Here is a 27,727-nt window from a genome sequence, read left to right on the forward strand (position 1 = left end):
GTAAAATTGTGATGGAATAGTTTATGATGATGTTACATGTAGCACCACTACGTGGCAGCAAAGTGCTGTTTCAGATCAACTTTGCCAAATAACCAATCAGACAGCTGTGAGATGCTGTGCAAGTCTCTGTGCATGCTCTTGATTTATGTTCCATGAAAAATAGACACAATGCTATCAAGAGTCCCACTTCGCCTTTGCAACCTATCAGACCAGTCAGTGACGAACAAAGAGCAACTATTTAAATCGATGAGGTCTGTGCCGACGCAGAAGGACCTCATAAGCCTCCTTTATCTTCAAAAACGTTGCCTCAGCATCCTTGCTGGGATTGTGGTCTGGATGCCATGTCTTGGCCAGCTCCCTGTAGCTGTGAGTTATCTCTTCCAGTGAGGCCTCTGCTTCCAATGACAATACCTGCAACAAAGACATATCCAGATACACAGTTTGGAGATTATGACAATGCCAGAGAAATGACATTTGTAGACAGCTGCACAGTATACAACTCATGGTACAGCTATCCTAACCTTTTAACACCTGAAAGAAATATCCTGCAAATTGCAAAAAAAATGTGTTCGTGCTGACCAAAAAAATTACATGAAAATTATCTGGGGAGAATTATTGGATAAAACTAGGAAAAATACCCAGAAAACTATATTTATATGTTTTTTAGATTATATATTTAAAATTAAAGGAAAAGAAAAACATATATAGTACTTACTTAGGGTCATTTTATTGGGTTTTTTTTCTAAATTTTATGAATTTCTTGCAAAATTTTGAACCATTTTTTTTTTTATTAAGTTGCTTCTCACCATGTTTTTGAAAGAAAACAAGCCAATTTGGTCAGGTGTCAAAGGGAAGCTTAAGAATTTTCAACCCGGAGCCTTTTGTCCTGTGTTTGCGTGTCTAAGTGACTAATGGAGGCAACAACTTTTTTTAAATTGGTCAAGTACTGAGTGAGAATGCTGCAATGGTGAAACAGGCTGCAAGGTGACCATGTGGGGCAATTTTATACTGTTAATGTCCTCCCTCTAAATATCCTTTTACACGGCCTCCTCAAGGCATTCCATCTTGCTGTGTCTTCACACAGACTTTGTGATTGACTTTTTTCCTCCTTGTGGTTGATTTGTGTGTTTTTGTAGTCATTTGGTTCTCTTTAGGTAATTTGCATCATTGTGAGGTAATGTTTTGGTCTTTTTTGGCCACTTTGTTGCATTTTGTGTCACCTTTTGGTTGTTTGTCCGATTTTTTAAAACTATTTGTGTCTCTTTGTAGTTCCTTTACATGTCTGTGTGGTCTTTCTGTGGTCATTTTGAGTATCTTCTCTGTGTGTTTATTTGAGTAACATTTTGCGAGTAAATGCCAGGCAGTTCCCCTGTCACTTTGGGCCCCTGTAGGTAGGCCAGTTCAGTAATCAATCTAGTTACACTACAACTTGTTTGGCTACTATTGGCTGCAATGATCTCATTCAATACTGGACCAACACAACATATATATATATATATATATATATATATATATATACACACACACACACACACACACACACACACACACATATATATATCTCAAAGTTATTCTTTAACATAGCCTTTCCAGTGCCATGAACTTGCTCACCTGCAGTGCCTCTTTTTCTTTTTCAGTGTACTCTTTGAGCAATATTTCCAGCACCTTCTTCCATGCTTCTTCATAGGCCCCCCCTCCAGTAATAACACACAGGAGCCGATATGGCATTAAAAGAATGTACTCCAATACATTTCTGAGCCAAGGCAGGAACCAGAACATATCCAGCAGTGCTGCTACACAGTCAGACAGGTAGTACAGTGTGGCTGTGGTGTTATGGAAAATACAGTAAGCCAGCGGAGCAGAGAAGGCTAGCCAGGCTAGGCCGAGCCTGTAAAGCCGTGGACCTGCACAAAAAAATAAAATTTAAGTGGGCCTCAAAAGTTCAATGAGAAGCAATGTTGCAAAGAGGTAAAAAAAAAAAAAAAAGAAAAAAGAGATGATATTGATATATTTGTGACATTATCTTACCCAGTTTCTGTGTGCTCCCAGGTGGCCGCGGAGGTTTGACCCTGCGGTTCTGTGCAGCAGTAATACTGGCAGCCAGGCTTATAGGGAGAGGTGATAAAGTGCTGCCATAGAATATTGGGGAAGTTATAAGACAAGTCGTCAATGTCTTTTGGAGATCAGAAGTCTGCTGGCCAATAGAGGACACCAAATGTACCCCTGCACCCACACTTAAAGGCAGCACGATCAAATAGAAGAAACTGAGGGAGTTCAGTCCAATCAGAGCCACCGTGCCAAAGTAGATCCCAACACACACCTGTCCAACAAATCTAATGGGACTTACAGGTGGAGGGCCTGTGGGACGTGTTTTTCTCTCTGTCTCTCCATCTTGATTTGCTTCTCCAACATATGCAGGAATACGTATGAACTCTCTGGCCCAGCCAAAGCCAAATCCTCCCAGGGTTAGCATCCATAGCAGAGCGTGGCTGTCTCTTCCTAAATATAAGTGGTGGAGGCCCAACGGACCGCCAACTGCCCACAGGGCATAGGCTACCATGACACTTTTTGCCATCTTGTGGCCTCAGTGGATCAGTCCATGCACAGGTGAATACTACTCATCCTTCATGAGCACCTGCACTGAAGTAAAGGAAGAGTTTAGTCATAGCTCCGCTCATTCTTTTTTGAGCTACATTGACTGCTGATGTTTGTTTTACTAATTTTACATGATCTATTTTAGCCTGTTTTATCAGTTAATCCTTCAAAACCATATTGGCTTGATCTCTTTCAAAATATGGGGAAAAGGTGACAAGCAGCTTAACAAGAGATGCCCCAAAAATGAGCAAGATAACTGATAAGAAGTTAAAAGAAAATACCCGAATATATGCTATATATGCTATATATGCTATATATGATATATATATATATATATACACATTTCTACATTTTTTTCTTAATGTCATTTTGCAATTAATGGGACATTACTTGCCAAGTTGTGCTTTTTTCCTCCCATGTTTTCGAAAGAAATCAAACACATTTTCTCAGGTTTCAGAGGTTTAAATACTTACAGTGCACCTGAAAGCAGTACAAGAAAACTGATGTCGATTCAGATGCTAAAGTGTTAAACATTTCAGTGTGTTTTCTCTGTGTTCTGTGCACTGCTGGTATCTTGGCAAAGAGATATTTAATCTCTGCGATCTACGTCCCTGGTTAAATAATATATTATATAAGAGGGATTTATCCAAGCTCATGATGGACATTGTCATTTTAAGCCATTATGTGATCCAAACAGTGCAGGGTTTAACTTTCAAAATTATTACAAGTACGGCATGAGAGAAAACATATTATATGTTGAACAAGGTGTCAGACATTCTGCCATAAAACCAATCCACAATTTATCCAAACACTTTATCAGACTGAATGCGTTTACTTTAAAATACATTTAAGGCCTATTTAGTTTTGTTTAATAAAAACTAGGTTACTTACGGAGCCCATGATTTAAAATCCTTATCCCGACAAATCCTTCCCTGTCCTTTCCATAGGCCTAGCTGAAGTTGCATGTTGTTGCAACAGTTGGACTTTGGATCAGGACAATGAAATTACACTATGGCCTCATCAGCATTTAGGTCCCTTGATCATTTGAACTGATAACTGAGGAAAATTCAAAAGTATATTTGTAAGAGATAGGATACTGATCTAAATGCTTTAAAGAGTAACTTATGTTGTTCTTTAAACCATTCAAATAATAACACGTTGCAAACACAGAGATATATACAAATTAAGGACATTAAACCCAAAATTAAAGCCTTATATTAGATTTTCATGTGTGATAAGTATTCAGGTTCTCTGTGTACAGTGAGTAAAGTTAACAATACCACAATGCAAAAAATATTATTTCCTTAAAAGCAGGCCCATAAATAATAAGTAAGTCGTTTAGGCCAAACAGAGAAAGCAAAAAGGCCAGAACACAAAGGACAACAAGAATAAATCAAATTTTTAGAAGTTTTTAGAAAATATAATAAATAAATGCAATAAAAGACAATAGAAAATAGAAAAGAGAAAAACCTAACAAGACAACAAGACGAGACAATATCACACCAGTGGGGCTAAAAGGTAGGATGATAAAAACAGATGAACAAGAGATAGTATTATGTATTATGAGGAAAGCCTACTTACAAAACGGCCCATGTCCATGGCTCTTGATGCACTAAGAACCATTTAATCTGGGGGCTGTGGAGCTAATTTTAATTTTGACAATTTTACATTTTAAGAATCTTTTTGTACAAAGTTACCAGTAAATATGTCTCTCATATAAATGTAGTGAAGCAAACGATAATGACTGAATTTTCTTTTTGGGTGAACTATTAACCCTTTTAGGAGGGTAAGAAAACTCCATTCCTACCTGAAAATCCCATTACACACTGAAAGGGAATTTGAGAGATTCTAATGAAAGTAAAAAGTATGACAACCAACCCCATTGTCCTCCTCCCATGTCTTTTTTAAATTTATTTTTAGTGCACATTCCAGAGCACAGAAACATTTTAATGGTCATTTGGCATCTCTGGTATGTTTAGTATGTGCATACACACCTTTGGATATGAATAACCTACAATGGTGATGACGCTGAAGTATTAATTATAGTGATGATTGACAGCTACCTGAATGTCTGGGCCCCCGCCCCTCCGCGTGGCCCCTCCCCTCGAGGACCCCTCCTTGTTTGTCTTTTATCAGAGCTCAGAGGAGCTAGCAGCACCAGCTAGCTCAGACGCTTAAATGCAGCCGGGCGGCACTGCAACACATCCACGGCATTAACAACAAGATGCTTTTAAACTTTTAACCATTTCTGCCCCTCCAGTGCTTCTCAGCCTGAGGATACTGGTATGGTTTCGGAGAATGGACGACGTGTCGGTTAGAGAGCAACTTTTCCACAACCGTGTCCGGGAGACCATAGTAAGTACCGATCTGTGCTGCTGTGACCGTCGGTTAAAATGCATATGAGGGGACAAAACAATCGATCAGGACAAGGGAGCCACGTAAAAGTGTTTGTTTCGCGTGACTCGGCTGTTGCTCAACTCTCCAGTTTAAGTTATCTAACTGTCACATTTCAGCTCAAAGCAAGAGTGTCTGTAACAATAAGTTTGGCACGAATTTTTAGGTGGTTTAAGCTAAATGTTGGAGTGCTGTGGCAGTTAGCTTAACTTCTGTACAGACGGTAATTGTTGCACGGATGCAGCTGGTCATTAGGTTGTGGTGAAAGCACATGAACATCAAGCAGCTTACTCAGCATCTGGGGCACTTTCTTTGTGTTTGGACTTCTCCTAAAATCTGCATTTATCTCTTTGATATTGCTTGGACCCCCCCCCCACAGTACTGTGCATAAGTCTCAGGCCATTGTAATGATCATACATATTTATTGCTCAGTAGTCACTTCTCTTAAATACAACCAGAATGTACAGGAAATATGTATTTACAGTATTAAAAACCGCAAAACTTTTTCAACAGGCTAAAATTTCAAGTATTTAGTGTGACCTCCCATTCCACTTAGCATGTCTTGAACTCTCTTGGGCAGACAATAAGAGATTTGTAATACTAATGTTCTGGTGTATTTGCACCAGATTACATTCAAGACATGTCCAAAGCTCAGTATTTGTTTGAGCTACCTTTTGTTAGTTGTCCAATTTCATGTTTAACTCTAAATATTGACTTCAGTCTGAAAAAAACCATTTTGTTCTTACTTTTTGGGAGTTTTAATGTATTGTAGCTTAATAAAAAAGACTGGGAAATACATTTATAATGTATATCCTCATTACAGCTTTGCTAAAATACCAGCTCTAAGGTGGCCTATGCTTTTGCACACTACTGTGTATCACATTTTTCAGTTTGACTACACTTTAAATCATGCATTTTGCTTTTATTGTACAGTTTTGTCCTCAGTGACTGACTCCGTTTTGTGCAACACCATGTTGAACTTCAGACTTGCCATGAAACATCAGTTCAGTTACAGCAAGGCACATGGATACTAACCTTTAACCCTAAAAAAAGTACAATCAGGTTTCATAGGTAGTCCATTTCCCTAAGATTAGAGATAGTGCTGGTACAGTGTCGCATAAGGAACAGTGTCAAACAATATGTTTTTCTTCTGCATATGTTGGAATCGGTGATAAATTTGTCCTGGTTTGGTTGCATATCTTGGGCTCTAAATATTAGCAGTCAGTCACAGAACATGTTAGTGCATTAACACAAATGTACTTCACATGAAATGATCATTTTTATTGATCTGGTCCAAGAGCTTGCAAGGAAAGCCATGTGACATGGTGATTTTCTCCCTTTGGTAATAAGAGTACTGCAACTAAAACAATAAGTGTATAACACCGAAAATGGTTGTACGATGTTGCATTTTAATCAATTTATGACCCAAACATTTTCACAGTACACTTTTTGTAAGGGTTTTGAGTGAGTGTGAAATCATTCAGGTAAAATGGAACATACAATTAAACTAAAATGGGACATTTTTCTATAGTGAAACCAGCATGTCTCAAGGCTACCAGGTGCCATGAATTTATCGTATGCAACCCTGTAATATTATAGACGTGAATTTTTTTGGCGATTTAAAAAATATTAAAGATGATGCAGTTAGGTCATGTTGGCCACAATAGTCCACAGTTACCCATCATTTGTCATGAACACACGTCCATTGTGTACAACATGGCACCAATGAGCAGGTTGCGTTAGTTTTCTTTATAGACATAAAGCAGAGATTCATAAGAAGCTCTAAAACTAACACTCAAGGTAGTCTTCAGAGTTTTAGCTGGTTTTCTTGGTAATCTACTAAAAGGTGTCCCAAATTACTTGACTTCACCCTGCTGTAGGATGAGAAGATGAGCAGAAACTGCAGTTTTGGATTATGCCATCACACAGAAATACTTTAATGGATGAATTATGCAGAAGATTGATCCCCTAAGGAGATTGAGTCATTAAAACAGCAAATATTAGGGTGGAGTAAATGAACTTGTAAAGCCAGAAGACCTATTTCAGTGCAGACATTTACATAGCAGTAAAACCACAGGTGTAACTAATAACATGAATTATATTTAGCTTCCCAGTTTCAGGGCTCTGATATTATACTGAACAGTTTATGTGACTGAGTCAGCGTCAGTGTCATTATACTCCTGAGTTTTTTTCTGCTATGACAAGTCAACATTTCTGCTGTGAAATAGCTTTTATTTATGATAACATCCAAAGAAAACAGTCTGGGGTCATTTAATGTAAAGAACTTTTTAAGAACTTTACCCAGTTCTTTTTCAAGTGCTTATTTAGGATGTTTCCAAATAAAAGTTATCAAGTAGAGATGATTTCATCCTCTAGACATTCCCATGTCAATCAGTACTCCAATAGCAGGCACATATTTTAAATTGTATAGAAGCGCATTTGCAGCAGCTATTATAGTGCCCATATGTATTCTTGTGTCCTTGTTTTGTCATTGTCCCTTTCACCTGAGGACCTAATGCTATTAGTTGACACCCTCCTCTTAAGCCACTGGCCTGCCTCAAGTCTCCAGCTTACTATCTCTCTTCAGTGCTCCCTGTCAGACAGGTCGGCTGCCCCTGCATCTCCGGTTATTAATGGCTTTAGGCTGAGCTTATCATTGGCCAGTTCATTTTAAAATGAAAAGTACAAGGCAGCAGTCTAAATATACAGTTGTAGTATTTTGCATAGCAATTCGTCCAGATGATAAAGGCTCAACACATTGAAAGACCAGATAGATAGGTGGATGCCTTAATGATAACATGGCACATTAAGAGAATGACAACACAAGCTGTGTGTTTTTGCTAATTATATCAGTGAATAGTGAACAGAGAGGCTCATTTACATAATCATAACGCTCTGTGTAATATGTTGTTAGCGTAGAGACAAATGTTAACATTTTATGCTTGACTGGCAGGAAAAAAAGGCAGTACTTATGTGGAAATGTTGACTTTATACAGCTTTTGTAAGGAGCCTCACAGCAGCACCAGTTCTGTAAGTCAACAGTAATTCTTTCCAAATTATGAATAGATAATACTGATTTTGCCTTATGGGGAAGAAACAATACCAAGTAAAGACACAGCTCAAATTTCACACATTGGCCCAACAGGGCATGCCAGCTAATCGCTGAGAAAATGTAATCAAGGCCAAATGCAACACTGTAAATCATCTTAGATCACAGCATCTGGCAGCTGTACCAGGTGTAGATTAACGAAATCTGTTTATGTGAGATGGTGTAAATGTTCGAGCCAGGAATGCACACCCATGGCCCATACCCTGAGCCTACAGGGATCAGGAAGGATCAATGATCAGCTGAATAAAAGGTCACAATAAGTAAGAGACGTGGAGACTCCGCGTCAGCACTCATTATGGCATGAAGTCACCATGAGAAAAACTCCATGTCATCTATAAAAGACATTGTTAGAGATGATTAGAAATGTAATGGTCCGCTACAAATGCATGTAAGAAATCACTTTCTATAGGTTTGAGACATAAAGTATCTGCAATTTTGTGGGAGTGTTGATTAAATTTTCTTCTGATTTCATTTTAGTTTAGTTTTTAAGGAGAGGCTATACAATGGCTTTTGTTTGTGGAGGAAAACAAATCAAAACCACATTGTTGTCATACATTTTCTGTTCTCAAGGATGCAATTACCTTACTGGAATTGCAGTTGTGTGTCTCTGAAATCTCATATTACCAAGTTATCAAATATTAAGTGATGCATTCCAGTAAAATGATCAAAACTCTTGAAAGAACATACTGCAGCTGCCCCACCTACTTTTGGATTAGGGTGGCTTTGCCCGTGCAACATTTAAGTTATTTCTCGCTGTTGAAAAAATCTTGCATCGGCCTTGCCTAATCCATCCTCTTACTTATAAACAAAGGACGTCATGCTTTGCCTGAACGTGTTTAGCTGGACAAGAGGCACGGTGCCCCTGAAATAACACTCTTGACGAAGTCCACTTGACATTTTGCAAGAACGTGCTGTGCCACTGCCAACCTTTCGTTCTTATGCATTATTACAGGAACCACAAGGTTAAGCAAGATTTGAAAACATGTGAGCGTCATTGTTTTTTTTTTTTTGCCTGAATCAGCACAAAGATTTTTAGGGCACTCTGTGAATTTAAAAAGGCTCTTGGTGAACTCTGATCTCTGGGGCTTTGTGTTCAGCACAAAGATGTGCCCCTCTGGATGCTGAATCCCTTTAAACTCTCTCCTCAGATGCTTATAATATCCTGCCAGTTCTCAACTCTGCCAAGCAGCACGTGTCTCCAAATTCGTGGACTAAAAGGGTGTTATTCTTCCCATCCAATTATTTCTCAGCCAAAACCCATCCTTTGTTCCCCGCTTTTCCTTTTGTTGGATTAACTATAGCAAATTAGACTGCAGAATTGAACATTTCCTGCAGACTGGGTGAGCTGATTAGGTATGTACAGTCCATTGTCGCCTGTGTGATGTAGCTCATAGTTACCAGTGATCATTCCTAATCACACAGCAAAAAATGTTCTTTTCTAACAGAGTGTAAGGTAGGTCCAAGTACAGCAGGGGTGTCCTAACTTCTTTGAATGGGGCCCAGGTTAGATAATGTGAAAATACCAGCTGCTTCACGCATCGTGTGGGGTATTCTGGGGGGAAAAATCCCATACAAATGAGACAGACACAACTGAATTTGAAGGAATCTGGTGATACAATACATACCATGACACAGGTTATAAGTCAGTATATTGGGATATGTTGCAATACTGTAAGCAAAGTGATATACTGTATTGTATTTTTTTTAAATCTGATTTTAAGGAAAAGTGTCATAAAGATGACTCCACCATATGCATACAGTTTAAAAAGTTTACTTTTTTAATGCAATCAGAACAATAGGATCTGTATTTATCACAGCCCCTGCAACAAGAAAAGAATATGTTGATAGGTTGGACCAACAGTCATATGGCTGAAGACAGATTACAGCACTGCTATCTAGCAGTCAGTGTTTTTTTAAGTCAATACAGTTTAAACCCCTATCACAAACAGTAAAATCGTACACACGAGCTCTGGAGTTCCATTTAAAAAGTGATCCAATGAGCACCATGGGGGACCAACAATTAGCCTTTCAGTGCATTGGTGAGGATAATACTGTAATTCAAACTGCTGTCATTCGTTCTTAAGTGGTCCACTTCAAAAACTGAGGAGTTAAAAAACAATGATGATTGTTATAGAGGCGATAGATGCTGCTATTGAGGCTCTTCTAAATCAACAGGTATTCGAATTCTCTAACCCAACCTGAGCCCAACGGCTCCCAAAAAGCTCCCGGGTTCAGGCTGGAAATATGTACTATTTGGCCGGGTCGGATAGGGCTCTGGCTGTGGAAAAATAATTAAATAACGTTAATGTCAGATTCAGGCGGATTTGTTGGTTTCTAGTGATTGGTTAGGGAAAATCATATTCCCCAGACTGAATGTCAGACTGAAAATGGAAATGTGCAACAAGTTGACAATTCTGTCTGATATCAGGCAAGCTTGTGACTTGTTTTGTGTTTCCTTTTAAAGATTTTGTTTCCATCTTTAAGTGGGTCAACATCTTGAACTTCCTGAAATGATGCAGGAGGAGGGGTTTAAGCCCATAACCCAAACCCAGTTTCTTGTTGCACCATATGTTCATATGTCCCAGTGATCCATTTTAAATATCCTTTTGTTATGAATAACAAAAACATTGATGTAAATGCACACTGTCTCACCATAAATAGTTTTGACATGGCCCTCTTTGGGACTTTTTATTGTTCACAGTACATGTATTGGACTATACTATTAAAACTTTAATGGAAACCTGATGCTTAAAAAGTAATTAATTTCTAGGCTCTTTGTTCTTCCCATGAACTCGTGCTTATGTTGTCACATGTTGTCATTCTCCAGAGAGCCTCTCTCTCTGTTTGCTGCTGTCGTTACTTCAGTGACAAACCTCTACATCATTTTGTGCTTACTGGGCTCCTCTTAGCTGCCACGTGGAAATGTGTTATGTTTTCACATCATCATTTTATTCATCTGTCAGTCCAGCACGTGCCTTTGGTGCGACTGTAATGACATTTACCATAGACTTCCTTCATCTACCAAGGATGAATCCTAAAGATTTTGGTGACCCTAGAAGTTTTCATTAAGTGCCTCCAGCTGGGCAGATTGTCAAATTAAGCAAAATTAACACACAAGAAGAGAATCTGTCTGCTGAAAATCAACATACTAACTGAAACATTGCTGATGCCGTAGAGCTACGACAGACTCACTGAAAGGAAGGTATCCTAAAATGCACACTGTACAGAGAGTGAACTGACTTACATTTGAAAACCATAAGGCCACACCATTTTTTTGTAATGATAGTATAGTTGTTGCCTAAGAAATAACTTTGTTTTCTGGTGTGAAATGAGCACCACAGTCTCATGGGGCAGCAATGGCTGTCACCTTTTGGTTAGTATTTTGTTCAAAATGTTTGAGTATCATGGGAATCGTTTTGCTGAGAGAGGCACTTTTTTGGGGCGGTAGATTTCAGACTGCAACACTCTCCGGGTTTGAGACGGCCTATAGCTCAGCGAGTAGAGCATCCTGCCCCATGTAGTTTGAGTCCTTTGCAGTGTTGGGGTTCGATTCTGGCCTGCAGCCCTTCGGTGCGTGTCTTCTCCATTCTTTCTCCCAATTTCCTGTCAGTTTGTAGCTGCAATCTTGTCAAGGCAATAAAAGCCAAAAGAATAATCTAACAAAAACACTCTCGGGGTTAGTTTTAATTTCCTCCTTGTACAGTAACTTTCCAAATCATAGCAATTGATATTCTGTGCAAGAGGGGAGTGCATGCAACTTCTGTCGCTCGGTTTTCACCGTAAACTCATTCTTGAAACACAAGTTTGGCAATGTGCACGGATGTGTTTGGGACATGTCTGCGACTGACAGGTTCATACAGTTGGGAAATATTTGAGTGTGTCTCTGAGACGTGAAAACGTGTTTGTAGAGTGGGGGTTATCTGAAAGACGTATTTTTACAAACGAATGGTTCTTTTCATGTACTTTTCATTAAAGGAACTGTTTTTTTATGATGGTCATGCAAGTGATTTACTTCAGTCTTTAGGCTGAAATGTTTACAGCTTTGCCAGACAACAGATTGCTGAGTGAATATAGGTTTAGCCTAAATTTTCTGGTAGGTTTAGTGTAATGTCAGACAGTGATCTTTACAAGCAGTATGGGAACTATCTGTCACTGGTATTAACCCTTTTCCCGTTTTCCTCCCCTTAATCCCCCCCTGGTTTATCACTGTCACCCGTTTCACTCTTTGTTGGAATAAAGTGATAATCTTCAGACTCCATCTGTCTCTCCTGACTTTGGCAGAATGGTGAATGTTTTTGGATTTTTGTATTTGTAGCACTACATAGCCTGTTTTGTTTATTTCTTGCTGTTTGTCTGCACCAATAATACTAATTATTCTATGAAGAACAAAAATCTGTTGCAGTCGTGATCGCGTGCTTGCCATCTCCTGTCCTCTCCCTGGGCCTTCTCTATCTCTTCTGGATGTTTTTGCTGTCTGTGCTGCATATCCACCCCCACTTTAAAGACCTAGATTAAAATCAAAAACATGAGCCAAGCTAAATAAATGTGTTGCTCATAAATAGTGCTGGACAACATGACAGATCAAGGCTGCACTTCCTTTCTGTGATTAGCTGTGTAAACAAGTAACAAAAAATAAACACTGTCTGCTTTTGTGTCTCCTCTGCAGATCTGTGTTCTCCTGTTTACATGCCTTTACATGGTGTCCTACCTCATACTTACTCATTTCAAGAAGACTGCCGAGTTTGTCACAGGTGAGTTATGAAATCACTCACATACTGGATTTTAACAGGTGCACCACACAAAGACTCCTTTGTGAGAAAGATTTCCTTGAAACGCACATGGAGAATTGCCGGGAGGGGAATTGGGGGTGTACTCATTAGTGTTTGGGATTTTTTTTCCTAGTAGAATATTGGCCACTTTTCAAGGGAGCACATGTGTTGTTCAAACATGTCATTTCTGTTTTTAGTAAATAGTTTCTTATTTATAGTTTGTGGAGAAGGGGTGGATGGATGCGTTAGGCAACAGCCTTACTTGAAGACTGAATTTAGCGCAAGATGAAGTTAAGATAAGCAATAAATGAATGCACCTTTTTCACAAACCTTACTCATTTCTGTAAACATAATGTTCTTAACCCTTTGAAACCTGAGCAAACTGGATTTCTTTGGAAAACATGGAAAGAAGGCAATGAAAAGCTTACAGACCCAAAATTAGCAAGACAGTAGTACAAAATACAAGAAAATTAGTACATAAAAGAAAGTAAATACAAACAACAAGGAAATTACCTGAAAAACATGCAAACAAAGAAATAATAATTCTGTAATATATTTTAACATATGTTGTTATGATAATTATATAGTTTTTAAGGATTTTTTTCTCGCTTTTTTAAAAATAATTTTCTAAATCCACATATATCTTGAAACATTTCTTACCAAACTAGTCTTTTTTTATCGTGGTTAATCGCAGAATTTCCATAGTTAATCACTGTTTTAAATCACCTATTTAAGATTCCACTATTTTGCATTTTAAAGCAGTTCAAGTCCATATTGACAAGCTAAATTATTACCAGATTGTCTTGATTTGGAATCAAATGACAGCAAATAACTGAATGTGACCAGCACAACGTGGACATGTCTGTGAAGGGGAGACTCATGGGTACCCAAAGAATCCATTTTCATCCAGATATCTTGAGATCAGAAGTCAAGGGACCCCAGTGAAATGACTTTGCCAACATTGGTTGGCACTAGTGGGTTCCCCGGGTCTTTTTAATTTCAGATGATACCAGTGTCATCACTCTAGCTTCAAAACTCAGCCCCGAACAGCCTCTTGAAGACACAAATGTCTTCATTTAAAAAAACAAACATATTATGGACCTTAAATGCATTGTGATTAATGCGTTACGCTGACAGCCCTCTTTTAAATGTTTGTGAAAAGCGTCTGAAGAGACAACAAGAAAAGTGTTGTTGATCCAGGACATTGACATCATACTTTTAGAAGAAGTATGACATCATTTTAGAATTTTATTAAAAGAAAATATTTTATTATATATGGATATTTGTTATTATGATATTAGCTGGTTTATGTGTTTAGTTATATGTAAATATAACTGAAGTCGACACACTGCCAGGATTGCACATTTCGACCCAAGCCTTTGCAGCTTGGCTGGAGCGGTCCGGACTGAGGCATGTTTTGTAACATGTAACCACAGCCTGAGGCGGTCCCCCTGTGGATCAGGATGGTGGAGGGGAGGGAAAGAATGTTGCTACAAGGTAAACAGAGTTGTAGCTTCAGTCCCCTAAAGTTAGACCAAAACATCTCAAAGAAGATCTTTCTTCAACACAACCAGCATCATGAATTTAGCCTTCATCTGTCATAATTCTCAGGTACTTGCTTTTGCTTTTGACAGTTAAAAAAGAGTAGAAAAGTTGTTTTGGTAAGCACAGTATTGACAACTTTGTAGCTGACATACATTTACATAAAATTCCTCATGCACTTGGATCTCTTATATGTTCTCTTTCATTAAAACTGAGAAAATATTTGAAGTTCTGCGGGGTGACTGGGCTGACAGTTACATAATAAATCCCATAACTTGCCACTATTGGAAGCAGATGTCGGATGTCCAGCTAGCCAGGTTGCTCTGCTCCACTGCGGCTGGGCTGGGTTGAAACCTGGGACATGGCCAACTCCTTTTTCCTTCTTTTTTTTTTTTTTTTTTTTCCTGGACCTGCTATGTATTAGTGTGCTGTTGTAAACGTTGTCTGTGCATCAACAACAGCGGAACAGTTGTGCCCTGCAGCCAAATGCAGATTGTGCAATACGTCTCTATGGAGTTGTTTTTGACAATAAGGAACCAAGAACTGGTTTTTGCTCCTCAGGCTTTACCTCATTACAAAAACAGCTGTACCAACATTTGCAGAAAGTGAATTTACAGTATCATGTGCCCTGGTTTACATTCCTTAGCAATTCCAAAACAATTCACACAGTATAGTTTTAGAGATCTGCAGCATATTGCTTGATAGTTAACAGTTTTGGGAGGTTTACAAAGTTTTTTTCACATAACATTTACAGATTGCTTCCTTTCACACTCTAAAATATTTTGCTCTTTGCAATTTGCGTGCTGAAACCAAAAGTAATTTAGTTTTTTTACTAGAGTTTTGGTCTTGCTTGAACAGAATGTTCCCAACATGCTCGCCCCCCACTCACTACCTGCTCTGAGGCCAGTGGGGCTTCATCCTCATATGGAGTGCTCCTGTTACACCTTTCCCCTATACATATATACCGTACACACACACACACACAGAGCTCTCACCAATACAGACTTTCTATGTATTAATATTTCAACACTTAATCTGATGTACTTAGAATAACCTGTAATGGGAGAGTTCACCCCAAAATCTAAATTATGGATTTTTACTCTTAGTGCTTTTTATCCAACCACATTTTTTTTAGTTTGAGTTTCTGAGTATTTTGAGATAAAGATTTCTGCCTTTTCTTGAATATAATGGAACTAAATGGCACTCAGCTTTTGGTGGCCAAAGTGCCAAAAAAATTTATGTAAAAATAATGTCCCGATTCTTCAAGATAATCTGTATCACTGCACAGAAGGAAGCGTGCGTCTAATCATGGACAATTAGTGGGTGTTGTTTGGTAGAAAGAAGATAAAACTGCTCACAAGAAGGTCTGTGGAGTATCTTGATTTCTGGAAAGAGACATTGCTGTTGAGTTTTTAAATGCATTTTTGGCACTTTGAACACCACAAACAGAATGCCATCTAGTTCTGTTATATTTAGGAAAAAAAGGCATACATCTGTACAGCAGATATCTCCAACACTCGCCAAGTCACATTAAAACAATCTAGATTGATGAAAAGCATTACGCGTAAAAGAAAAAAAAAGTGGATTTTTGATTTTGGGGTGAACTGTCTCTTTAAGTCCTCCTCAGTTAAAGAGTTATAGCAAACAGATTGACTGACTGTTTCTGAGGCAACTTACCCTTGTTTAAACATAGAAGTAAAAACAGTTTGGATCACTTTTGTTATAGATTTAACCTCCTTGTTTCTCTGCTTTCTTTCAGAGGACATTGAAGATGCCACCGTCAACAAAATTGCGTAAGTAAAAGCCTCTAATGATTAACTAATCCACAGCAATCTGTACCCACTCATTCACTCTGATTAGTGTCCATGTGAATGATTGACAGATACCTTAGTCAGACCGACACGTGAAGTGGCCTGAGGCCTTTTGGCTGTACATTTATTGCCCCGTCTTGTGTGCATGTGTGTCTCTTTATGTGGTTGATTGTTGGGATGACGGCACTTCGGTGTCACTCCGCCCTTTGCCCCTACACGCTGGCACTGTATTACCTTAGCCACCCTAGCCTTTCACCTAGGCTGTGCTGTCAGGCTGAGGCTTAACACATATATTCACTGATAGCTTGTCTTTCTCCTTCTCCCAGACTGTGGCTGTGTACATTCACCCTGTCTGTTGCCGTGTGTGCTGTGCTCCTTCTCCCCATCTCCATTCTGTCCAATGAGGTGCTGCTCACCTTCCCACAGAGCTACTACATGCAGTGGCTCAACGGATCTCTTATCCACGGTACATCTTACTCTTTTTTTTAACGAGATAAAACTGAACAGTTTATAATCGTGAACACAGCAGAGTGCATTACGGTCTGTAACAGGATCAGATTCATTGAGGTTCACAGGTAAATAACTTCCAAATCAATACACTACAAGCCTGTGTTCAAACAGATAATTCTACAGGACAGAGTGGCTGTGACCTTGCTGTGTGTGTTGTTTGGGTTTAAATAAAAAAAAAATGCTCCAACTGTTTCCCAACAGCTGTTGTTTAACTTAGTTGAGCAATCTAACCCCAATTCAATAGCAATCTATTTTTTTTAAAATTCATCATTAAACAATATTCACAGGTTTAAGGTAAAGATCCAAGACTTTTTATGCACACAAAGCCTTATTTTTGTCAAATTTTGATTGCAAATTTGTTAAAATGCTTGTTAGTGTTCTCCCAGGGTCCCAGTAGATTCTTAAAAAGTCATAAAAAGCATTGAATTAATCAATCTAAAAATAAGGCCTTAATTTGTCTTAAATTCATTTTTCTTAAAAGTGCTAAGGCACAAAAGGTAGGATTTTGTGAATTTGTTTTTATGACATTGCATTGTGAAATCTCAAAATAATAAGTAACTTAAAAACTCACAGAATACATCTGTCATGTTTTATATTAATGTAAATATTTGGGAAAATATATATATATATTTTTTTTTTCCCCTCCAATTTTGGTTATAGTGAAAGCGGTCTTAAATTTCATTCTGAGTTGCATTAAAAAAATCTTAAAAACTCTGTAGGAACCATGTCTCCTTTTCCAAGATGATCCATCTACCTGACAGGTGCGGCGTATCAAGGTGCTGCTCAAACAGCATCATTACCGCACAGGTATGAGTTGGGTTGGTCGCAGTAAAAGTTCACTGCTGGTGTTGGCTGTGCTGTTTAATCAGCATCTTGATTGCCACGCCTGTCAGGTTGATGGATTATGTCGTCAGAGTACTCACTAACAAAGATTTATATAAATTTCAGAGACAAGCCTTTTGTGTGCACAGAAAACCTCAGATCTGTTATTTCAACGTGTAAAAAATGGGAGTAAAAACACACAAGTGCTACATTTATATTATTGTTCAGTGCACTTATGATGTCCAAAAGTAAACCAGGCCTGAAGGGAGGAACATTTTTAAGATGCTTTTAACATTTTTTCCTTTTTAATTGCTGCACATTCTTGTTTATGAGCACATGAGACTGGGTAGACAGTCTTGAGATATGACACTTCTTGGCAGGACTATACCTCACAGTGGTCGATAGAGGTACTGCTTTACTGCTGTTTTGTGTGCACTGAAAAATAACGTGGAACTATAATTTTCATCTCTGTCAGGATTGTGGAACCTAGTTTTCCTTTTCTCCAATTTGTCCCTGGTCTTCCTCATGCCTTTTGCCTACTTCTTCACGGAGTCTGAGGGATTTGCAGGTTCCAGAAAGGTACTTGTGTCCCTCACTAATGGCACCAGAACCTTTTCATAAAGACTAAACTGTAAACTGACAGCTCATCACAGAGTGTCTGTTTTGTTTGTGCAGGGGGTTATGGCACGGGTGTATGAAGCAGTTGTGCTACTGTTGCTGTTGGCTCTGCTTGTGCTGGGCATTGTGTGGGTGGCATCAGCCCTCCTCCACGACAACATAGCCAGGAAGAGCCTCTACGGTGAGTCACGCGCATTATACCTGAAGATCCCACGGTGACAACTGGTTGTACAGAATTTAATGTGCTTATACTCCCCTGTGAATTTCAGACCTGTGGGAGTATTACCTTCCCTACCTGTACTCGGGCATCTCTCTGTTTGGAGTGTTAATGCTTTTGTGTAAGTATATCTCAGTTACTTGAGTAGCTAAAGACTTTATCATGTGGCACTTGCATGTCAATTATCTGTGTGTTTCTGCCTTCAGTGTGCACTCCCTTTGGGTTGTCCCGAATGTTTAGTGTAACTGGCAGCCTGCTGGTCAAACCGCGGGTGAGTCACACAACCACCGACAACACTCCCCACTTCACATAGAGTAGCCTTTACATTAACCAGGATGTCCGCCGGTCCTTTAAAAGTCTTAAAATGTCCTAAATTCAATTTAAAAGTCAAATAAATAAATAAATTAGATTTTTCACGGTCACAATTGCCACAAACATTTTATCTAATGTAATTTATCCATCTTTTGATTTATTTTTGCAAACAACAACAACTTGCAAATGAAGTCAAGCTCATCTGGGCGCAAGTCCACACATGATAGAAATCTTTAAATCTATCACTGAGCATTATACTGTATTTTTACTTTAACATAGTTACCTGTTACCTGTAACTCTAATAAACATATAACCTACCTCTGCACAGGACCACATATTATATACTACTTACTTTTATACTTAACTGCATTGCTGGAATAGGAAAAAAAAGTATTTGTGCAAAAATTGTTCTTAGATTTGGTTAATATTATCTTGGAAAGGTCTGGAAAGGCATTTAAAATAAGTATGTGATACCTGTTCAGTCGTGTTGTGGCTGTGTACTGTAGTTTCTGATTTCTCGATTGATGTGTCCTATCCACCTCAGCTGTTTGAAGATGTAGAAGACACTTTGAGCTGCACTTCATTTGAGGAAGATTCACTCTCCAGGAAACTGAACTGTGAGTGCATCACCATGAACACGCTCCTGTACCATTTCCTGATGATTAAATTTAAACCTGACTGATTGACTTTTTGTCTCCCTCATGTGTTGCTGTCTGATTGAAGGTGGCGGTACGACGTCATGTTGGGTCAGGCTGAACATGGAGGCGATGAAAAAAGAGTACCAAACAGTCCGCAGCAAACGCATCGCTCTGGGTAAGACTGACTGAACAGGCTACTCCCTGCTGGGTTTCTCTCACACTGATCACACTGCATACTGAAAAATTTCAATTAATATTCAGTAAATACATGGGATGGGCCTTTAATTCCTTTCACACAAAGCTCTTGCTCAGCAAAGATGGGAAATACTATCAAATTGTTTTTTTAAACCAGTATGAAATTATTTGTATTATTTGTAAAATTCAAAAACATCAGTTTGAAATCAGTAGCCTAGTTAGCAGATGGTCATATTAATATACACAACAACAATATGCACACAATTAATGTGAATAAAAAACACTTCTTTTGATGATTGGACCTCTTTTAGTTAGTAAAACAAAAAGAGTGAAAAATAATTGACGATGCACACAAATTCAGACTTATGACTGCTTTAACGGTAGGGCGTCACCTTTTTTTGTCTCTCTTGTTGACCATACTGACAAATCTGATATTTCTTTGGTGATCATTGTTTCTGTAAAATGAACTGAACACCTGAATTCTGAAACACTTTTATCTAACTGAGCCAACACTATGTGGCATCTTGACCATATTGCCAAAAGTTAAGACATTTACATTTTCTGTTGATGGAAGCATCTTGAAACTAGTTCAAGCAAGTAGCCGACAACCCGATGGGCTTTTGCGGGTTTTATACATCCAAATAAGTAGAAACAACCACACCATGCCTCTATTTGAGACCTGCATTTTTTGTTAAAACACAGAGCCACACCCAAATGTTAAAAAAGCGCTCTGCATTTATTGGGGTCCAGATTTTAATTGAAGTTTTACCACAGTCATTGTTGCTTTTCACTTATGTATTGTTGTTTCTTTGATTTCATTCTTGTTGCTTTCTTCACAGAAATGCGTAGGAAAGCATCCCCATGGCAGCGAAACTTGGGCTATCCACTCGCCATGCTCATGCTCCTCGCATTGACGGTAGACACTAATATTTTAATATGTTCTCACAAGCTGCTTAACTCTCGTTTATTAGCACAGATGGTTGTTTTGATTGTCATATAAATACTGTTCATGTGTCTGCAGGTGATGTGTGTACTGATGGTCTGTTTCAACGTGTTGGAGTTGCTCCTGGATGAGACCGCTATGCCCAGAGGAATGGAGGTGAGGATTTAACCATAAAGAACTTGTGAACATTTCATGTTTGGTCTGTCACCTGTGTACACTGATGTTTGCTGTGTTTGTGTGTCAGGACCCTCACCTGGGGATGGCATCATTCTCCATGTTTGGCTCACTGGGCGCTGCGGTTCAAGTCGTCCTTATCCTGTATCCTTTTCTCCCAATCAACTGGGAGTGTGTTTTTGATCGTGATTTATTTCACCGTTTTATGTGAGGAGCATGACATCAAGTTGGTAGTGGACCAGATGAGATGTAATAATGGAAGTACCTTGCCTGCTGTATTTTTATGCATTCCAAAATAAACCTTTTTTTTTTTCGTGCCTCACGTAAGTATTTGGATTTTACACAATGGAGCTCGAACACACGTCGAAACCGAGACACTATGAAACAGCCACTATAGGCTCTGACTTCTGCATATTATTTACTATCTATGCGAGTTTATCAATCTTCTTTCCAGTGTTGTCTTTAACATGAGTTTCAGCTATCTGATGGTGTCCTCAGTGGTGGGCTTCTATAGTTCTCCTCTCTTCACCGGCCTCCTTCCTCGAGTACAGGACACCAACCTCACACAGGTATGACAGCTCACCTTTGCATGTATCTCATCTCACACTCAGATCTAACCCGAGGTTCTGTGTTTACTTCTCATAGTAACCTGTAACGTCTGTTCTTTTCAGATAATTGCAAACTGTGTTTCACTGCTTATCCTGAGCTCAGCACTGCCCGTCTTCTCACGCACACTTGGTAAGGACATAGCCTGAATGACAAATGCAGCAGTTTTTAAGCTCTGCAGCCAGGTCCCAATTCCTTCCATGTACAGATTCTCAGCAGGTTTTAAGTATATGGTGTGTTCACAGTGAAACTGGAAGCATACAATCATTAAAGGATGCATACCAAAAAATGCCTGATCTTTGAGTGTGCTCAAAGTGGTGTATACTACTGTCTCCCACTGAAATGCACAAATGAAGGTAATAAGCTACTTACTGCTGCAAAAAATTTAAAATACATTGTGAGCCAGTTCAAAGAAGATCATGGAAACTTAAAACAAGCAAATCTGTGGAAAAACAGTCTGCTTTTTATTTTTTGAAGCTGCATAGATTTCTGCTATAAATGCTAGAAATACTTTTCAGCCCAGCAGCCCCTGACCAGCACCAAACCTTTTCTTTGGAAACACATAATTAAGAAACACAAACGTGAAGGTGATTGCTTTTGTTTCCGACCCTTAACAATTGCATTGAATATAGGAACGTTAAATATAAAATGTGCTTTTCTGGGGGGGTATTCTCATTTGAAAAACACTGTTCAAGCAAAATGGTTCCTAACCGGGGGTCCCAACCCCCACTAGGGGTCACCAAAGCTTCACGGTAGCTGCAAGGCTTTCTTGATCTTCAGGGATGCAAGAAAACTTATGAAATATTTATACAGTAAGCCTATTTTTAATTATTACATGCATCTCTACGGAAAAAAACTAAATTACATTATTGTTTTTTCAGTTTATTATTCAAGGATTTTTTAAATAATAAATTATTAATGAATTAATTTCATAAAGGCATGGTGAAGACCTGAACACAAACTATATCACAGAGCCATCACTCTCTGCTAAACAGCCTCAACCTGTATTAGAAAAGTATAAAGTTAAAACAACAAAAGAGCCAGTATAACATTGGCCACGCATCAGGCCAAGGAAGACACTGAATTGTCAAAAAAAGGAAGCCTATTTATAATGTAGGACTATTAAAAATTTTTTTAAAAAAAATAATAATAGAGGCATAATTTTATGAAAACTTCCTAAAAATATCGGGATATGTGCTTAAAATTCATCCAAACGGTTTGTTTTTCATATCCTGTTGTTGTTGTCTTCACTATTTGGCTTAGTTGTGCAGTTAATCATTTGTTCTGTACTCTTGTTGTCCTTATACATCGACTATAATGTGAAATATGCATACAATATGTCACTTTGTCAAGGGACGTCAGTTTTATCAATGATAGAAAAGGGGTCTCTTTTGGAAAAAGTTTGGGAACTACTGATAGAGCATGTAATGACAGGAGCTGATTTCACTTGTAGTTTTAGTAATGCCCACAAGAGGACGTCTGTATGTCGTAAATACTGCAGCTGAGGCCCAGTTTGAGCCAGCTTCATTCACAAGGAATCAAACAGAAGATCTGCACACTACGTGAAAAGCTCCCAGTAATTTTTCACTGTGCATTGTTTCCATCTAACAGATCTTCTTTGGGCATTTTCAAATCATCACAAAGCAGAGCAAGCAATTCTTAAGACACAAGCACATTCATCTCTCAGGTGATTGTCATCTGCTTGATTGAGCGTCAGTCCACTCTCAGGTTGAAACAATCAAATTTGGAGACTCCCACGAGGGGGACAGAACTTGTCTCCATGACAAGAAACCAAAAACAACAAAAGCAAAACATACAAAGATATAATAAATATTTCACATCAAAAGTTACATCAAGTATATATGACCGATCATCCAAAACAATTCTAATCGTAAAAACATTCACAAGTTAAACATTTTCTTTTACTGCTTTTCCACTGTGCTAGGGATCACCCGCTTCGATCTACTGGGAGACTTTGGTCGGTACAACTGGCTCGGGAACTTCTACATCGTTTTCCTGTACAACATGATGTTTGCTGGTCTCACTTCTGCCTCCCTGATCAAGACAGTCACCTGGGCAGTGCAGAGAGAGCTCATCCGTGCCTTTGGTCAGTCTACTCTCATTTTTATTTTATAAAGGGAGGTGAAAGTACTATAAATAGGGAGACTTTATTGTCCAACTCAGTGGAAATTTGTCTTTGGTGTCGCTATGTTTGCATTAGGGCTGCCAATAAATAAATTAAAATAAATAAATTAATTAATTAATTTAAATAAATTAAAAATAAATTAATTAATTAATTAATTAATAATAATAATAATAATAATAATAATGAAATAAATAATGGAGGATAATTAAAAAAAATAGACATTCAATTGTAAAATTCAATTCTGTAAAAAAAAAAAAAAAAGCTGCACTAACGAGTCTGTTGAAATAAACATATGATACAAATTGTTATGTCTTGTATTGGATTTCACCTCCTATGGACATAATGTGCAAAAATAGATGCTTGAATAGTTTAAAATTATGTTTTTATATCTAAAATCAATTAATAATCATTTATTGTCATTGTTGGCCCATTTTTCCCCGTTTAGTATGCGTACATTTTTCTGTCTGGGGGATTGTGCTGTGCTAAAATAAATTGCGCTTGGGTAGCCGTGTCTTATGTTTCCCCACCTTTGGCCCCGTTCCCCGTTGGGCTGGTCTCTCTTCCTCAGATAGAAAGAATACAATTCTTTCAGGAAAGTGTAAAGGGACAAGAGGAGAGTCAGGTCTCCTTGGGGACCTTCAGGCACACCGCCCTAGACCCCTCACAGCACACACACCCTCTACCCCTCCACCCAACACAAACAAGCGCTCGGAGCATGGACACGCCAAATACACACACACACGTATACACAGTCCCCTTCCTCACAGCACCGATAGCATCTCTGCACCATGGCAGCTCTCCTGCACTTTCCCATTACCTCCCAACTCACTTTTGTTCCATGATTAATCGACTCTCATTTCACCTAAATCACTATTTTTCTTAGCTTTGCAACTTCAGTGCTCCACCTTGTGATTGTGCTTGATGCTATGGTGCTTCTGTTTTTTTTTCTTGCAGGTCTCCACAGACTGCCTTTAACTGTGTCACGCTCCACCGTCCCCTTCAGACTCCTCCTGGCCAGCGGACTGTCTAAAATCCAGTGACTTTTCCTCCTCGCCACCCTAACCTTTAGAAACTGAGCCAGTTCAAATATGCACCTTCTGGATTAAAGGCATTTGCAATTCGGTCTCTTTGCCAGTTGGAGCGTGGGTCAGGTCGCCCTGTGCGAAGAGACCAGAAAAGGTGACAAGTCAGTCTGGTCTGTGTGCTGTTGGAGTTCTGCTTAAAGCAGCGTTTAATAATCAGGGTCCAATTTTGTGCAGTTATTTGACTGCGAGGACTGCGAGGTTAGCTGAGTCATGGTTATGACTGGAACTAGGGGAAAAGGGATGTAAGCCAGTCCTGCCACAGTGGACAGTAAGAGAGCAATCCCCTCCACAAACGTGATTCCTCATGAAAAGAGGATCCAGTGGATAGCCGTTGTTCTGTTGGCACATGTAGAAGTCAGCAGAGTTATTTTGAAATATTACATTGCAACTGTGACGTAATTTCCTCTTCCTGCTCCAGGGCAATTGAGCGCTCCCTCTTTCTCTGTGACTTCCCCATGCTTTCCCCTCTTTGGTCTTACCACTATTTTAAGATTGGGAATCTTACTTCCACTTGTGTTTAGTCCAGGTTGCACCAGTGTTATGTTAGTAAGTTGTTAGTGGAAGCAAGTAGGATGCAGAGTACCTTGTCTGTTTATGGATCTTCAGGTTACACAGGGAATATGGGTGAGGTCATAATCTCAGTGTTGGAGCTCTTTTGGGAACGTAGTTTACAAGAAGAATTAGAAGCATTTTCTGATCCATCATTAAACAGGGTTTTTGTAGATGACAGTAAGCTTACTGAGTCTGACTCATTGATTTACACAAAAACACTAAAAAAGAAAGCTTTACACTTTGTCTTATATAAGACTTATGAATGCCATGTGACACTCACTAGGAGGAACTTCTGCCTTTGACCAATCAAACTGTGAATTATTAAGAATTTATGTGGGGAAGTGCAATATTTTATAGGTAGACGCACACTTTTTAACTTTACCAAAAGTGATTTTCGAAATTGGGATTTTCATCTCATTCTTCTTTGTTGGACATCGAGTGAAAGTTTAGAATAATCTCAGAAAGCGAATGTGACCATCAATCCTTGCAATCTTTCCCGGTGTCCGTTTTTATATTTTGATAATTCTATAATGTTTATCAGCTGTATCTCATCGTCTTCAATGTGTTGGTGATCCTGTGTCACCGTTTGTCTTTGCTGCTGTATCAGCAGGTTATTAGCTGTTGGTTTGACCAGCAGGGGACAGTGTCTCTTAAACACACCACCCACTGTGTTGTGTGAGACTCTCTCTGGTTAGGTATTATATGTATTATATATATGGAGCACTCTGAGGTTTACTCATTTCACTTTATTCTGGGAATTTTCTTTTGGTTCTTGGGAACATAAAGTTTGTAATGGACTTTTTTTCATTATTTATGGGCATTTTGGAATCTAAACTTCACATGTTGACTCTTAGGATTTTTAACAGTTGTTTTAAAATGTTGAATGTGATACATTTGAGACAAAACAGATCTTTAGAGTTGTTCTCAAAGATGAATAAATGCATTTGTTTACTTTTTCAATGCTCTCTTTCAGATTTTCTGTACAAAATTTTTAACCTTTGTTTTAAGAGCAGAAAGTAATAAAAATCACCATGTTTTTAACTTCTTTGTGTCCCTTCAGATACATATCAAAGTCACTTACTGAAAAAACTGTTCCTCTGATGCCATTTGTTACATTTTTAAAACTATACTGTAACTGATCTGATGTGGCCTGTTGTGGGTGGGTGGGTGTGACTGGCGAGGGCGTCTGTCCTCTGCGTCCCTCCACCCTTTTGTTGCACTTCTTTAATCAGCAGCAGAAGAAAGCCGTATTTTGGCCTGTCTGTCAGCAGTGTCCAGCCGCGACGCCACTACAGCCGTAGCCCACGCTTTCCCCAATCTGATGCAACTGCCAGATAAAAAACTGGCAAATCAGGAGGAAAAGGGACATCCACTCACATTCACTTCTTCACGTCCCCACCACCCACACCTCCTCCTTTCTTCCATCTCTTTTCCTCGCCTATTGTTCATTTCCTCCTCTAATTTTTTCTAAACGTCAGTTCAAGAAAACCCCGTCTCTGATTAATTTCTCCTTCTTGATTTTTGTTTGCATTTCTTGTTTTGTTGGATGTTTTAATTAAGCTTATTTGGTTTAGGTTTTGTTTTGCACTGTGTTTCCTTTGCGAAAAGGAAATGAAGTGAAATGTCGCCGTAACATTACTTGCACAGCTGGAGACTGGTTACCCTCTGAGGAAGTGACACATGAGCCAGATAAAAGGTGTGTGTGTGTGTGTGTGTGTGTGATAGAGAGATAGAGAAAAGAGGGTTAAATGCATGATCAGTGTGTTTTTAAAGAAAGAGGAGTTCAAAAAAGAAAAGCAGACAGATGCTGCCACAAGTGCAGTCGATATTGTAATTCAAAAGGGGCAGAAACAGGTCAAGATACAGTCATTCACTACATTATTTGGGGTTTGACTCGAGAAATATATCAAGGCATAGCTAAATGATGCTAGGTCCAGGGTTCCCACAGTCATGGAATTTCACAATTACATTTCCAGGCTATGAAATGTCATGGAATTTCTAAAGCATATTGAAAGACTTGGAAAAGTTGTGAAATTTCATTGTGTGTGATGAAATTGTTAGTTATCCTCGGTGGATAACGTTGCTCATAATGTAACATAATGGCCAATTTATTTTCAGAAGCTGATGGTGAAACTGCACTAATATGTGTCGGTGTGTGAAAATGTTTCATTTATCATTGTATACATTTCACCATTTTCTTCAAAAACCAGAAAAAATAGAAACAATCATAAACAAGAGCATGTAAATAATATAATTAATAAAAGCATACAACATTTTAATAAAATAACACAGAAACCGCACTGTAAGAACAGTGTGATCTGGTATGTTCTTATAAAGATAAAAAAGCTAAAAGAAAAGAGAAGGGCTTTAGGACAGGTTTTAAAGGTATCAGTTGAGGGGAAGATCTAAATGTTAGTGGCAGACTATTACACAGTTTCGGGCCAACATCTGAAAATGCTCATGGATCACTTTTGCTTTATGACTGGGTGCAAGGAACGGAGAGCAGTGGTCAATCACCAGATCCAAAATGTAACCAGGTGCCAATCCACGCAGTGCTATTAAAAAAGAATATTTAACATGAAGTGGATGTAAAATCCCTTTCAAAAAATGTAAAGGTTTATATATACAGTATATATTAGGGGTGGGAATCACCAGAGCCCCCTTGATATGATATTGTCACAATGCTTGA

At 38.7% G+C, this 27,727-nt stretch overlaps 2 protein-coding genes across 3 annotated transcripts; one reads left to right on the top strand and one right to left on the bottom strand.

The window, feature by feature from the left end:
• Nucleotides 1–6: 6 nt before the first annotated feature.
• On the bottom strand, nucleotides 7–3,598 carry dnajc22 (DnaJ (Hsp40) homolog, subfamily C, member 22). Of its 2 annotated transcripts, none has more exons than XM_042492494.2 (4): nucleotides 3,487–3,598; nucleotides 2,029–2,640; nucleotides 1,612–1,904; nucleotides 7–411 (listed from the first exon to the last, which is right to left on the bottom strand). In XM_042492494.2, the coding sequence occupies exons 2-4, from the start codon at nucleotides 2,573–2,575 to the stop codon at nucleotides 235–237; spliced, it is 1,017 nt and encodes a 338-aa protein (XP_042348428.2). In that variant the 5' UTR covers nucleotides 2,576–2,640; nucleotides 3,487–3,598; the 3' UTR covers nucleotides 7–234. The 2 variants fall into 2 exon arrangements, with proteins under 2 accessions (XP_042348428.2, XP_042348427.2); XM_042492493.2 differs by having other exon boundaries at nucleotides 2,029–2,635; nucleotides 3,487–3,595.
• Nucleotides 3,599–4,729: 1,131 nt separating this feature from the next.
• Nucleotides 4,730–26,079, top strand: lmbr1l (limb development membrane protein 1-like). The gene is made up of 17 exons (XM_042492231.2): nucleotides 4,730–4,950; nucleotides 12,765–12,849; nucleotides 16,169–16,202; nucleotides 16,547–16,686; nucleotides 18,028–18,131; nucleotides 18,228–18,351; nucleotides 18,440–18,508; nucleotides 18,594–18,658; nucleotides 19,244–19,316; nucleotides 19,423–19,512; nucleotides 20,372–20,448; nucleotides 20,554–20,631; nucleotides 20,720–20,793; nucleotides 21,128–21,218; nucleotides 21,321–21,387; nucleotides 23,201–23,362; nucleotides 24,356–26,079. The coding sequence occupies exons 1-17, from the start codon at nucleotides 4,894–4,896 to the stop codon at nucleotides 24,439–24,441; spliced, it is 1,476 nt and encodes a 491-aa protein (XP_042348165.1). The 5' UTR covers nucleotides 4,730–4,893; the 3' UTR covers nucleotides 24,442–26,079.
• The last annotated feature ends 1,648 nt before the right edge of the window (nucleotides 26,080–27,727 follow it).

This window comes from Plectropomus leopardus, chromosome 9, assembly GCF_026936395.1.
Source record: "Plectropomus leopardus strain MGB_pleo_1.0 chromosome 9, ASM2693639v1, whole genome shotgun sequence".
In the NCBI taxonomy this organism is placed as follows: Eukaryota; Metazoa; Chordata; class Actinopteri; order Perciformes; family Serranidae; genus Plectropomus; species Plectropomus leopardus.